We start from the raw sequence: 14,477 nt of genomic DNA on the forward strand, positions 1-14,477 counted from the left end.
TGGACAATTTATTTGGTTAGTTCATCAGCAGACTTAAGCACCTCTTACCATAAGATCTCTTCTGTTTCTCCTGACTACTAGTATTTCTCCTCCACCAACCACTTGCCCTCACAAAAAAAAAAAAACAAAAAAAAAACCTGCCTTGGACTTAAGTTTGCATATGTTTTATATTTACTTACATGGGTATTTATTGTTTCACCCAATGGTATTTAAATTCCTTGAGGGAAGCAGTTTTTTGGTAGTTGTATTTTTATAACTGAACCCCCAACATTAAGCAAAGTGCCTGACACAGAGTAATAAATATTTATTGATTAATTAATTAGAGAAATATTGGACATACCAGGGCATGGACAGTGAACTGGACCCAGAACTGAATAACAGAAAAATGATGAGCTAGGATCATATTTGGGAAATTACACAATTTGAAATGACCTCAAACATTTTTCTGAAATGAGGGTCCATCCTTACAATATCAGTGAACTTTTGGCCATACAGTATGAATATGAATCTCAGAATTAAAGCTGCAGATTATCTACATGTGGGGTGGGTGTTAGTTGGTTATGACATTATCAATAAAAAATATTACAAATAAGTTGTAAAAAGGATATCATCAGAGAGATGCGTGACAGTAAGGGAGGTAAGGCCAGTCATGTAGCAACTGTGTAACTTGATACATGGCATATAACCAATGGACAGTCTACACACTCCATTGGTATTTACACAATATTAAGAGATGTAGAAAGTTACTAACATATTAGGGGGGCCCTTAAAAAGAATCTGTGGCAGAGTATGGGCAAGATTTGCACACAGAATATGTGAAATGAGTTGTAACTGACACAACTGAAGGCAGTAACCTCACACTGGTGAGATCACCGACCCAAGGAAGTATCAGAATACTGAAGAATAAGTGATATTAGTATGGCTTATAGAAAGGCTCTCTCACTAATGCCCCATGATTTCTTACTAATTAGGGTATGGAAGTAGCTCTGTGTTCTTAAAAGCTTTCTCAGGTGACAGCAACTGTGACTGATAATACAAAGCTGAAAAGGTTTTGACCATAGGCTGTTACATAAGAATCACCCTGGCTAAGTTCTGAGATGCTCAGTACATGGTTGGTGAGAAGATGATTACTCTTTCTGCTGAAGTAACTTTCAAAGAACGCTTATTTAGTTCTATTGGGGCTGTGATTTGCATTGATGGAAAAGACTGAAGAAGAAAGAAGGGAAAAATTGGGATACAGAATTGGGATTCAGGAATATTTATCAAGAAGAAAGATTATGGGGACAGTAAGGTATTCAGCATAAAGAATTTGTAGATATAGGCCTCCTGCTAGTGTAAACTTCCAAGGAAAAATCTTGGTCCTGAGGAGTCCCTAACTATGTTCTTTCTTCGTGTTGTTAATCAATATTTTGGAAAGGCCAGTCTTTTCCCCATCTTCCTTTTAATCTTCTTCCAGATCTCATTTCTTCCCAGGGTAGCCAGTGATACAGTGGATATATGGAAGTCCTGAGTTTGAATTCTGCCTCAGGTACTTCCTGGCTGTGTGATCCTAGGCAAGTTACTAAACCTCTCTGGGCCAGTTTCCTCATCTATAAAATGGAGAGAATGATGGCCCATACTTCCCAGGGTTATGAGGACCAAATGAGAGAACTTATACAAAATACTTTGTAAACCTTAAAGTGCTGTAATTGTTAGTTATTATTATAATTGTTCCCCTTCCATTGCCTAACAACTCATGCTCTTTACATTAGAGAGAATGAAGGAAGATAGCTAAGTAAAATACACCGTTAGTGGAACTGTGAATTGATCACTATGTTCTAGAGTATAATTTGGAATTACTATGATTACTAACCCCCTTCCCCCAAAGTAACTCAAACAATTCATACCTCTTTTTTTAAAGCCTTTACATTCCATCTTGGAATCAATACTGTGTATTGGTTCCCAGGCAGAAGAGTGGTAAGGGCTAGGCAATGGGGGTCAGTGATTTGCCAGGGTCACACAGCTGGAAACCCAAGACTTCCCGTCTCTAGGCCTGGCTCTCAATCCACTGAGCTACCCAGCTGCACCCCAATTCATACCTCTTGACCAGAGATCCTATTGCTAGGTTTATTCCTCTCTCTTCCCTCTCCTACCCTAAGATTAAAAACAAAAAGAATTATCCCCTATATATAAAAATATGGCAGTTCTCTTTATGATAACAAAGAACTAGAAACTAAATACCCAACAATCTAGGAATGTACAGAATAATAAAAAATGATAAATATGAAGAATTCAGAGAAGTATGACAAGATTAGAAAGACTGATGCAGAGTAAATAGAACCCAGCTTACCCCAACCCTCAGCCTTATGCACTCATACACAACAACTAGAGCAAAAATGTCAAGATTAAACAATTAAGCCTGAACCTTTTATAATGCCTAAGCTTAGCCTTACAGCATATTGGTGAAAATGTACCTCATTGGCCTCTGCAAAGGTGGGGTCTATGGATGGGGACCATGCAAATACAATCAGATGCAATGATGTCAATTGGTTTTAATGAGCTGCTTTTGTTTTCTTCTTTATATTCTTCAAGTCAAGGAATGGTTCATTGGGTAGGGAATAAGGAAGGATTTATTTGGAAATAAAAGATATCAATGAAAATATTTTAAAAGCAGATCTATAAAGAACTTGACTCATAGCTCATACCCCATGAGCCAGGTGGCTGAAGTATTATTTCCATTTTACAGAAAAACTTGGGCTCAGTGAGGTTTAGTAACCTGGTCATTGTCATTTCAGCACTGGGATTCTGTCCTGGTACCCAGTGCTCACTCCCCATCCTTGTTATCTCATTAAAGACCACACTGACCTGAAGGTGAATGGAGAAGGGGGCACAGAGCAGGCCAAGGCAAAAATGCACAAACAGAAAAGAGGGAGTTCCAAGACTACATGGATGCATGTAAAAGGACAGAGATATCAGAGAAAGGTAGATCTGTAGACTTGACTGAGCATCAGGAAACATTGCCATAATCCTCACCCCCTCCCCACGAAGAAACTGAAGAACATGAAACAATGTTTCATAAAAATTAAATAAACTAAAATGTTCTAGAAACTAGACCATAACTGATATTTATTTTAAAATGTCCCCCATTAAGAATAGTATAGTATTAAGTATGTTCCTGGGCTTATTATAGTGACAGCTGGGAAAGGTCTATAGATAGGTATTTAGCTTTTTTTTATTTTAAATTTTAATTATGGGCAACCAGGTGGTGAAGTGTAGAGTGCCAGGAGCTAGCATCAGGAAGACTTGAGTCCAAATCCAGTCTCAAACACTTGCTAGAGCAGTGAACTGGGCAAGTCACTTAACCCTGCTTGCCTCAATTTCCTCATCTATAAAATGAGCTGGAGAAGGAAATGACAAACCACTCAGGTTTCTCTGCCAATAAAACCCAAAAGGGATCATGAAGAATCCAGCATAACTGAAAATGACTAAATAATAACAACTTTTATTTTCACATACGGACCAACTCGACGACTGAATGGGAATTGGCCATGCGATTCAGAATTCAGAGTTTGGAGTTAAGATCTGCAGTGGTTTATTCTAATTTTAAATTCTGTAGTCTTTGCTGTTTGCCTCAATCAGTCCATTTCTCTTTGTAGAACTTATCACACCAAATTCTATGGAAATCCAATTTTGCATATAGAAGGATAAAAAAAAAAGGGATTATCCTTATGGCTAGTTAAATGTGTGATTTTTTTTCAGGTCTAGACAAAACCAAATAAAATCCTTTCTTAGCTCCTTTATTAACTATAAAGAAATATATCATTGTTGTGAACTTTAATTCCGAACAACTATTTTCTCCTCATGTTTCATCGGTATAACGATATGAGTAGAAAGCAAAATAATCTACTAAGACATTTAGCAAAACCTAAGTTCTGTGCAAGCAAACATAAAAGTGTAAGAAGATACGCCTTAACATATATAAATAATATGTTGGAGTAAAAAACCAAAGCAAGAGATTCTCCTTTCCCTTCCAACTTAACAGAGTAAGAATATATAGACTTAAATTTATCTGTGCCTCTAGAAATTTACAAACTATAAAATGCAGATGTTAAGGTTAAAGAAAAAGAACAGAAATATGAATAGGACTAAGGAGGGAAGAGATACAGGAAAGGAAAGAAAAATAATTTTTATTTTATCCTACTAAGGCCAGAAGTTATAACAATATTCCTGACCATGACTTTTTATATACTATGAAAAAACAGGCTAATCTTATTCTATATGTATATGTATATATAAATATAAGAAGATATACCATATTTTTCTATTTCTTATTATTTCCTATCATTTATTCCCCAGTTACCTGCTTTTTGTACTTCTCCAATATTGGCTTACTATAATACCTTCCTTTTATTCCTTCTCTAGTCACCTATTCTTCCTGTTTTGCAGGTATGTCTGCTTTCCTCCTTGTTTATTTTTCCAAGCAAAATAATTTATTTATTACTTCATGAAGTTATAAGAGATTAAATAATAGTAATAATATTTCAAAAGTCTGAACAGATATTTTAAAAAGTTACCCATGTAAATTATTGTGACAGAAATTATGGCTAGAAAATGCTATTGAAAATGTATTTATAATGAAAATTAAAGTAAGATTTACTTTTCATGAACAGAAGCACTTCTGTTTTCACTGTCATAATACATTTGTTTCTATCTAGAAGCTCCTATATATTTTTCAAATAGTTCAATAGGAATTTAGAGATCTAATTTCAACCAATTTTTCCTACCCTTATTTACAAAATTTCAATGATAATTTCTAAATTGACATACTAAGACTAAAACAAAACATTCTGTCTTTTGAAGCTCTTAATTTGGGAGAGAAAACCAAAGCTGTTTAATCTCTGGGCTTGTATTAGATGAGCAAGAGTGTGTGGGGAGATGAGGGGGTGGCTGATGGCAGGAAGTCAAAAAAGATGAAACACAAGTGCAATTCTTTTTTTTTTTTTTCAAAAAGGGCTGGAGAATTATCTTTCTCATTTAGAGCAACTCGGGAGGTTGTGATTTTTATATCTCAAACTCGGGAACAACTATTATTTTCTGTAGGAGCTTTTGTATTTCTTAAATTTCAACCCTCTCTACCTTCAACTGGTAATGGCAAGCCAAAGGTTCTAATAGTTTTCATGGATTATCAGTTACCATCACAGTATAACCTGTAGCCTCCTCACTCTTTGCTTTGCTTATGAACTGAATATTATATGTTTGTAAGAATTTTGAGACTGATGACAAGGAATTTTTACTTCTTGTGGGGGAAAAATAACTAATATTAAATGAAAACAAATTTCCATCAAACCATTTGTAGTTGAAAGAAGCAATTATCTAAGCTAATTTTGAAAATGAAACGTTATTCTTTTATTTTTATGCCATTACTTTGTGAGGGGAAAAAACTCCAAAGCTTTGAGGACATCATAATTTCTAAATGAACTAACATTTTTTAAATTAAACACTGATTTAAGAAGTATCTTTACTAGATCAATTACTGTACAAACTCATTAAATATTCTTTGGTAAATAATTAGTAGAGCTACCATTAGTAGCATCATTTTCTATTTGCAAAGAAAATTTATAAGCAATAATTTGCTTATAAATATAAATAATTAACAATGCAATAAATAGCAAAGTGAAGGCTGATTGACAAATTATTTCACAGGTTGGACCCCTTTCATAGACTGACCTTCCTTAAGACTTTTCTGGTTGTTCACCTCAAGGCATTCCTTTTCTTTCAACGGTTCGAAATCCCCAGCAGTTAAAATCTCCGGGAAGCCCTGTTGCTGCTTCTTGGAGCTATCGATCATGGTTAGCGGTGCTTTCAGAATGGCAACATCAAGCAAAGAAGAAAAGATTAATTTGCCACACAGCAGCAAAGTGCACTGTGAATACTCGGGTCCCAGCTTCCTCTTCACAAAACACCAATAATTGAGCGAGCAATTATGTCTTTAAGCAGTTGAAAGCAGCCATTACCCTTTAATTCCCAGTTCGACCAGCAAATACACTCACTCAGCTCAGAACCTTAAGCTTTCTCCCAGACTGGGAGGCTGAGCTGGTGAGAGAGAGAACAGGCTCGCTCCCGCGAGCTCCGAGATCCCGCCCCTTTCCCAGACAACCCCCTTCCTCAGCCATTCTCGCTTCCTCTCTGCTGGGGTGTTTCAGCTAGGGGTTTGATGCCCAGAATCATCTGACAAACACTGAGCCAAGGAGTTAAAAATAAATCCTGTCGTATTTAAAGGAGAAGCTTTTGCAGACACAGAAGATTGTAGCCTAGGGGGTGTTTGTGTCTCTCTACTAGGTCTCTCCTCTCTCTCTTTCTCTATCCATACCCACCCCCTCAGCCCCTCAAGGCAGGAGAAACACTTTTCATGGCCCAGACAAATGCCTTCATTAATTCTGTAAGTTGCAGAGATAAACAAATGGCAGTCTAGAGTATTTGAAAGAATTAGTTATTACATTTACTAAACATTCTAAGAGTAAATCTGAATGAAATTTGAATTTTACTTCACAAAACTTATTTTTTAAAGCTGTTTATATAATTTATGGCTGGTGTTATGTGAAGCCTATGTTCTTTGTAAGATGAACCCCATTAGCAGTTTCTCCCCCTCCCACTTTGGCATCCCAGACCAAATGCAGCAGTTTTCCTTTCTACCACTAGTAGGCCATTAGAGTTGACATCTAACAATTTTTCTAAGCAAAAATATCCTGTAACATTGCTATTTGTGATAAATGTAGTCTTTATTTCAAATTATGAGGAAATTCTATGGAAGATGAACAACTTTCTGTGATATTTGCCAACTGCTCTAAAACCTAAAGCATATTCAATATAAGTTAAGAGAGTAAGTTGAAGGGATTCTATGACAATTTTATCTTCTGTCTGGTCTTAATATATACTTAATAACAATTAAATCTCTTATAAATCCCATCTTACATTCACAGATGTGTATGTAAAATACTTAGAGTGTGTTTCTCTCTCTCTCTCTCTCTCTCTCTCTCTCCTCTCTCATTAATCAAGGAAGTCTGTATTATTTCTCTGGTAAGAAAGCAAAGTTAAAAAATTTTAAGCAGATCTACCAGATCACAGAGGCATCATACCTCTAACCCCACAGTGCAGCAGGGAATACCTGCAATTTAGAAAGGGACTATACTATCAAGAGAAACAACAGTCTACTGGAGGAGGTGGCATATGAGTTGAGCCTTGATGGAAGGAAAGCATTCTAAGAGGTAGAAGTCAAGTCATATATTTCCTGTCATGGGAGACAATCTGTGCAAAAGTGCCAAGAAAGGCAATGGAATTTCATGCACATGGGACAGTAAGTGGACCAATCTGACTAGGCAGGAGTAATGTGGAATTAACCTGGAAGGGCAGGTTGAAGTTAAGATTGTAGTATCTTAGAGAAAATAGAGAGCCACTAAAACAGTGGACTGATATGGTCTTTCCTGCACTCTAGGAATATCAATTTAGCAGCTACAGTGAGGATGGATTAGAGCGGTGAAAAAACTGCCCACAGAGAGACTTTAGGAGGCTATATCAGTAGTACAAATGAGGGTAATAAAGATCTGAAGTAGGGGTGTTGTGGTGTGAGAAGAGAAAGAGATGCAGTCTCTAACCACATTGAAGGATCATTTCTCAAGTTAGCCAAAAGAAGGGGAAGATGAAATGTGTGAAAAAAATTTCAGGTATTATCATTGAAAAAACATGACCAAGGGAATATTAATAGGTATCAACTATGTTCCCACTTTCCTGTTGTAAAATTGTTACAAGAAATGTATACATGCAACAATCTTATCTTTGATTGGACAAGGTAGGCTTTTGTAAGCTTTTTCTTTTTTGGAGTATTCACAGTACCTTATATGCATTTATGAATTACTAAACTTTAAAAAATATCTCTACATTTCTAGCTTTTGTATACCATGTTCTGGCTTTTGGATTCTTTTCAGAAACTTTAACTGTAACCTTAAAAAAGAAACTATAATTATGGTCTTAAAAGATAAAATATGTTGATATACAATACTATACATATATTTTATGCATTTTTGAGTTTCTAAACTTTTTCTGTGTTGTCTGCTGGTCTTTAGGTGCCATCTGGGGGTTTCTGTAAAACTTCCCCAAAATTCCCATTCAATTTCTTATGCTGTCCAACAATATAGCAAAACCATGATGGGAAAAGTTGAAATATGGAAGAAATACCTGTATTTTGTTTTTATTTAATATAGACATAGCTGTAAATACATACACACATATGCATGTTTTGTTCATGTTATGCACACATGCAAATAATTATACATATATGGAATTTTTTCTTAATGAAAATAACTGTTTAATTTTTGTCTTTGTGTCCCCCAGCAACTTGCACAATGACAGGTACATAGTAGGTGCTCAATAACTACTCACTGATGACTAAAGTTCAGCTATCAGAACATAACTTAGACTTATGTGGAAAGTGGACAATAGGCTGAGCTTAGAATTGAGTGAGAAAAGGATGGCAATTTTGTAAAAATATGATGGTTCTTTAAATAACTCTAGGCTACTCCCTAAAACACATCTTTTTAATACAATATATTCTTGCTGCTATTACTTTGCTGCAACTAAGTGATACTATGATTTTCAAAAGCAATAAAGACAGATGTATGGCACAGTAAATAGCTTATAGTATGTTACAATAGGAGAACCACACAGAACTGGTATGCATTCAAGTAGAAAATATAAAGAATAATCCTGAGGACAGCCTGCATATTCCACTAGTATCCAAATAATGTCAAGCAATAAAAAGAAAGATTCCAGTATACTGGATGAATCCCAAACAATGAACTAATGGGAAAATATGTATAAAAATTGCACAAGATGAGTAGGCATAGATAAATCTTAATTTGATTCACTGAAAGAAGTATCCATATTGATGAGATCAGAAATCTTAAATATTCTTTGTGAGTTTGGTATATTAAAAGAATTATAGGGGTCAGAGAGCTGGCCTTAGAGCCAGGCAAACTTGAGGTTCAAGTCTTGCCCCCAACACATACTGACTAGAATGACCCTGGACATAATATGCAATGCCTTCCAATAGCTCTTTAAGACCAAATTACAAAACAGTTCTTGATCTTTGTGGGTGAAGGAAGTTAAATCAGTGATTCTTACATAAATGAAATCAAAGGTCTGGACAATACATATATGGACCGTGGATTGACACAAGTATTGCAGGTACAAAGAATGAAACACTCCTTATTTACAATTATTTTACATTCTAATGGATGAAGAGGAAGAAGTGCATATTAAACATATGTAGCACAAATAGAAAGTAAAAAATAACATATACAATATAGTTAAAATACAAAATAATTTAGGAAGGTGAATATTACAACTGGCAGAAAATCAGCAAGAGATTTTATAAAGGAAACGATTGTTGAGCTGCATCTTAAGAGAGGTACTTTGAAGTAGGAAAAAGGAGAGGGAAGAAAGCATTCCAGGATGGGAAACAGTACAAAGGCATGGAGAAGAGAAAAAAATGACATGAGTAAAGAACAGAGAGGCTAGTTTGAGTGGAACACAGCATACTGGAAGGGCAGTTAATATCCACTGAGGCTGGAAAACATTTGATTCAGGTTGTATAACATTTAAAAAAATAAACAGGAGTTTATATTTTGACCTAGAGGAAGCCCATGGAGATGGTTTAGTAGGAGTCACATAAGTCTGTGCTTAAGGGAGATTACTTTGACACCAGTGCATATGATAGATTGGAATCGTTAAGACACTTCAAACAAGGAGACCATTAGGAAGTTGTTACAAAATCTAGGTGAGAGGGGATAAAGGTCTGAACTGAGATGGTAGCTATATAAGTAATGAGAAGAGACTGTGTGAGAGAAGTTGTGAAGATAGAAATGGCAATTGATTGGATACATGGATGGAAGGAAACTGAAAAGTCTAGGATGATGTTGAAATTAGGAACTTGATGTTTTGGAAGGATGTCCTTTTGACAGAATGGTTAGATATTTAACTTAGAATAAATAATTCACATGAAGCACATTCACTAAAATAAGAATGATCAAAAAATGAGCCTAAGGAAATTGTAAAATAATTATCAAGGAAGAGATATTCCTTGGCATAAGATAGTAAGGTATTTCATATGTTATAAAAGTGATTGAGAAATAATTTTTAAAATTTTATTTATTTTTATTATATAGTGGCCACTACCACCACAAAAAATTTTAACTAAAAATAAAAACACATAAAAAAATTATGTGCAGAACCACAAACTCCATATTGTTTATAATTTGTTTAAAAACATGTAAATTCTATATGTAAATAAATAGAAATATTCTCTGCTTTTGAGTTACCCTTGCATTTGTTTTACTTGGATACTTTTTTCTCTTGGTTTTATGGCTATTTTTAAAACTAATAATGGCATGTCTTACTCTCTTTTCAACCCTTCATATATTTCCCTTATTTTCAATATTCGTCATTTCAATAACACAATACACTCCATTACATTCAAATATTGCAATCTATTCAGCCACTTCTTTTATTCATTGCATTTGTGTTATTTCCAGTTATTTTGTTAAAACAAAGTTTCCATGCATATTTTCATATATATGCATTTTTAAACTCTCAATAATGCCCTTAGGGTCAAACCCTAGTAATGGGACCTCTAGGTTGATAAGTATGGACAGTTTTATAGTTCTTAATGTATGTTTTCATCTTGTTTTCTTAAAAAAAAAAAGATTCACAGTTGCTCTGGCAATGTAATATTAGGACTCTTTCTCATGTTCCTATCAGTATCTGAAAACTTTATCCCATCTGGTTCTCAGTTAACATATATTATCAGAACTATATTCTGCTGGAGTCTACTTAGGCAGCAGACACAAACTATTGCCAGGATTATACTCTTTCCAAAACAAGTCTTTCTCGCTTGGTCATACCTAGTGGAACTTTTCTTCTAATACCACAACACCTTAGAGATGCAGGATTATCCCTAAAGTATGAACAGTGTTAAAGTAAGACTTTTGCAGAATATTTATGCTCTTTAAGCCAATGTTGTCCCACCCAAAATTATATTTGGATTATTTGTAGGCTCAGGCTTAGATCTACTACTAACCTCCTGATGTATGTGGGCCCTAAAGATATCTATCTAATTTAACTTCTCTAAAGTTCTGGTAATCTCCTTAATGTCTTCTCTCTCTCTCTCTTTTTTTTTTGTTAGAGTTATCTAGTTCTTAGAGGGAAAATTAAAGTCTGTTGTTAATATTATTTAGTGATCTACTTCCATCTATATCTCATTTAATTTTTCCTTTAAAATTTTTGAGTGCTATAACACTTTGTGCATACAGATTCAATATTGATAGTGCTTCACTATTCATAGTGACAATCCCCCTTCAAAATAATATACTCTCTCTGTTCATCCCTTCCAAAAATATTCATTTTTATCCCCAACTCTGTCAGAGGTTATGATTGCTATCCCTATCTTCTCTAGATCAGCTGAGGCATAGAATATTCTGTTCCAGTCCCTTACCTTTACTCTATGCTTGTTTCTCATTTTCAATATGTTTCTTGTAGACAACACATTGCCAGATCATAGTTTTTTATCCTTTCTGCTATCCATTTTCTTCCCATGTATGAATCCATTCCAATACACTTAATGCCATAGTTATTAGTTGTGCATTTCCATCTACTCCATTCTTCCTCAATGTTTGTCCCCCCTCTTTCTTTTTGTTCTATCCCTCCTCAGATGTCCAATTTCCTTTGACCAATACCTCTCTTATTCATATCCTTTCCCCCAAATCCTTCCTTATCCTCTCCCCTTACCCTCTTAATTCCACAAAGGTCCACCTTTCCAAAGGTCACACTCCCTTATCTTTTCCTCCTTTACCTTTTAATTCTTATTCGGTACATTCTTCTCAAAATCAATTCCTTACCACCCAATTGTGTCTTCCTATTTCTTGATTCCTTATTCCCTCACTTTACCCAGCTACTGCTTGATAGATATTCCCTATCTAGATATTATCCTTCATTCCCTTTTCCTCCTTTCTCATAACTCATCCTTCTTCCTCTTATTCCCTCAGTCCCCCAAGGGGACTCCCAGTCCTTCCTTTATTCCTTCCCCCATCCCTTCAGTTTCTCTATACATTAAGAAAAATCTACCCTTCTAATTGTATATGTTGTTCTCTCTTTATCATAGGTCTGATAAGAGTTGGGTTCTAGCACTCTTAGTCCTCTACCTATTTGTTCCCTTCTCTATAACAGTTCCTCCATTTATTCCACCTTCATATGAGATAACCATTCCACCCTGCCTCCTCTTGTTCTATTCCACTACCATTTTGGCTCTTTCCATTATCTTCCCTTGATCATAAATCTTCCATCCATCCATAGCCCTTCAATACTCAGGCAATGATGCCATTCCCAGGGACCATAGATGACATTTTCCCATGCCAGAATAAAACAATTTGACCTTTGAGTTGTTTAATGATTAGTTTTTAATTTCTTTTGTATGTTTCTTATTGACAATTTTTTCTGCTGAGTTCTGGGCTTTCTTTCCCCAGGAATAGTTAAAAATCTTCTAGTTCATTATACATCCATTTTTTCCATTCATAATTATGCTTATTTTTGCTGGATATGATATTATTGGTTGTAAACCTAGATCTTTAGCTCTGCAAAAAATCTGTGTTCCATGTCTTTCATTCTTTTAATGTTGTAGCTGCCAAGTTTTGGATTATTCTAACTATAGCTCCACAGTATTTAAATTGTTTTTTTTCCCCATATATTTGTAGTATCATTTGTCTATTCTCATCTTTGGGTCTCTGAGATGGTGATTGGTGGATTCCTTCCTTTCCTATTTTATCCTCTCTAGAATTTCAGAGCAGTTTTCCTAGATTATTTCTTGGAGTATGGAATCTAAGCTTTTTTTTTCATTGTAACTTTTCAGGAGTCCAAATATTCTTATGTTGGCTCTCCTTGATCTATTTTACAGTTCAGTTGTTTTTATGATGTTTCATATTTTCTTCTATTAGTTAATTCTTTTGATTTTTCTTGTTGTCTTAGAAAATCATTAGCTTCCCCTATTTCAGTTCTAGTTCTTAATATATTATTTTCTTCCAGAAGTTTTGGATCTCATTTTCCATTTGGGTGATCTTTACATAATTTTCATGATTTTTTTTTGCATTGCCCCCCCCATTTTTGTTCCATCTCTCACTTGTTTTTGGAGGTCTTTTTAAGGCTCTTCTAAAAACTCTTTTTGAGCTTGTGGTCATTTACTATTATTTCTTTGCTGTTTTTGAAGTGTTTTTACTTCACTGTCCTCTGATTTGGAATCTTGGTCTTCTCTGTCCCCATAACAGCTACCAACAGCTGAATTCTTTGCTTGCTCATTTTAATTTTATTTATTTAAATCTTAGCAGTCAGGCCAATAGATGTAATTATTGACTTTTGTTCAGAATTCCCAGGGTTCCTATTGGGTTGATGTATGCTATCTCAGGTTTCAGGTGTGTGTGTGTGTGTGTTTTGTTGGGTTCTATTTAGTTACTGCAAATTTTATAGTACAAAATCAGATGTACACTCAGTGTCCTGCCCAAGCCCCTATCCATGACTTACAGGTAGTCAGTTCGCCTCCCACTGTGACAACCAGGGACCTCCTGGAAGTAACCACAGCTGACAGGACCCTCAAAAAACCACTCCTCAGGCTGGGTGCACCTTTCTCACACCACCTTTCCTGCTGTAGCCCCTGACAGAGCAGTATCCAGTACCCATTTGGGCCTCCAAAATTGTAAACCTCAAAATTTCTTAGACTTATAAATGTTGGAAATTTCACCATTGGGAAATTTCATACTTGGAAAATTTCTTAGTGATAGTCTATTGGAATGTGAACCCCATTGGCATGGGAGGTTCCTCCTCCTCCCTTCTTAAGATTACTTTAGCACAGAAACCTTTTGCTGAACAATGGAAAGGACTTTGACCTATGCTTAAGCATAGAACAGGAATTTCTTTGAGTCATGATTGATTTTAGAATTGATACAATGGAGATACTTGGAATGACAGAACCAAGTCTTGGAAATTGCAATCTCCACCCTACTCAGTCCTAACAGGATTGAGGAAGGGCTGCAGCATAGATCAAAATTTAATTATTCCAATCTCTACCCTACTCAGGGTAACAGGATTTAGGAAGGGCTGTAGCAAAAGATCAAGATTTAATTATTTGAGAATATGACCTCCAACAGACATGTGCAAAGCCACAGACCTCTGGGCGGTCCTGGGTTAAGCTAGAGCCACCATTGGCACAGGGAAAATGATGGACAGTGATTGGTAGATGTGAGAACTGAGGGGAGGGAACTTGGATGGTTTCCTTAAAGCTGAGTTGGTTGGAGATTTTTGGCTCTGAGTGGTTGGAGAGGTGCTCTGAGAAGCTTGCTCTGAAGGTAGCTGGAGGTGGAGGCCCCGGAGACTGTTTCTCCATTTTGGTCACATGAGTAATA

At 35.6% G+C, this 14,477-nt stretch overlaps 1 protein-coding gene and 1 long non-coding RNA gene across 19 annotated transcripts in view; one reads left to right on the top strand and one right to left on the bottom strand.

Moving 5' to 3' along the window:
• Positions 1-14,477, bottom strand: part of MRTFB (myocardin related transcription factor B) — a 396,134-nt gene that overhangs the window by 143,824 nt on the left and 237,833 nt on the right. The window contains exon 1 of one of the 17 annotated variants that reach the window (XM_056806166.1): positions 5,707-6,907. The exons of 15 other annotated variants lie outside the window; for them this stretch is intronic. In XM_056806166.1, the coding sequence (XP_056662144.1) occupies positions 5,707-5,827 (121 nt within the window). In that variant the 5' untranslated portion in view covers positions 5,828-6,907. Of the gene's footprint in view, positions 1-5,706; positions 6,908-14,477 lie in introns of those variants that run through there. One more of the 17 variants, XM_056806172.1, reaches the window with a different exon arrangement.
• LOC103093111 (uncharacterized) overlaps positions 1-14,477 on the top strand; it is a 177,743-nt gene that overhangs the window by 116,088 nt on the left and 47,178 nt on the right. The window lies entirely within an intron of this gene.

This window comes from Monodelphis domestica, chromosome 7 (genome assembly GCF_027887165.1).
Source record: "Monodelphis domestica isolate mMonDom1 chromosome 7, mMonDom1.pri, whole genome shotgun sequence".
NCBI lineage: Eukaryota > Metazoa > Chordata > Mammalia > Didelphimorphia > Didelphidae > Monodelphis > Monodelphis domestica.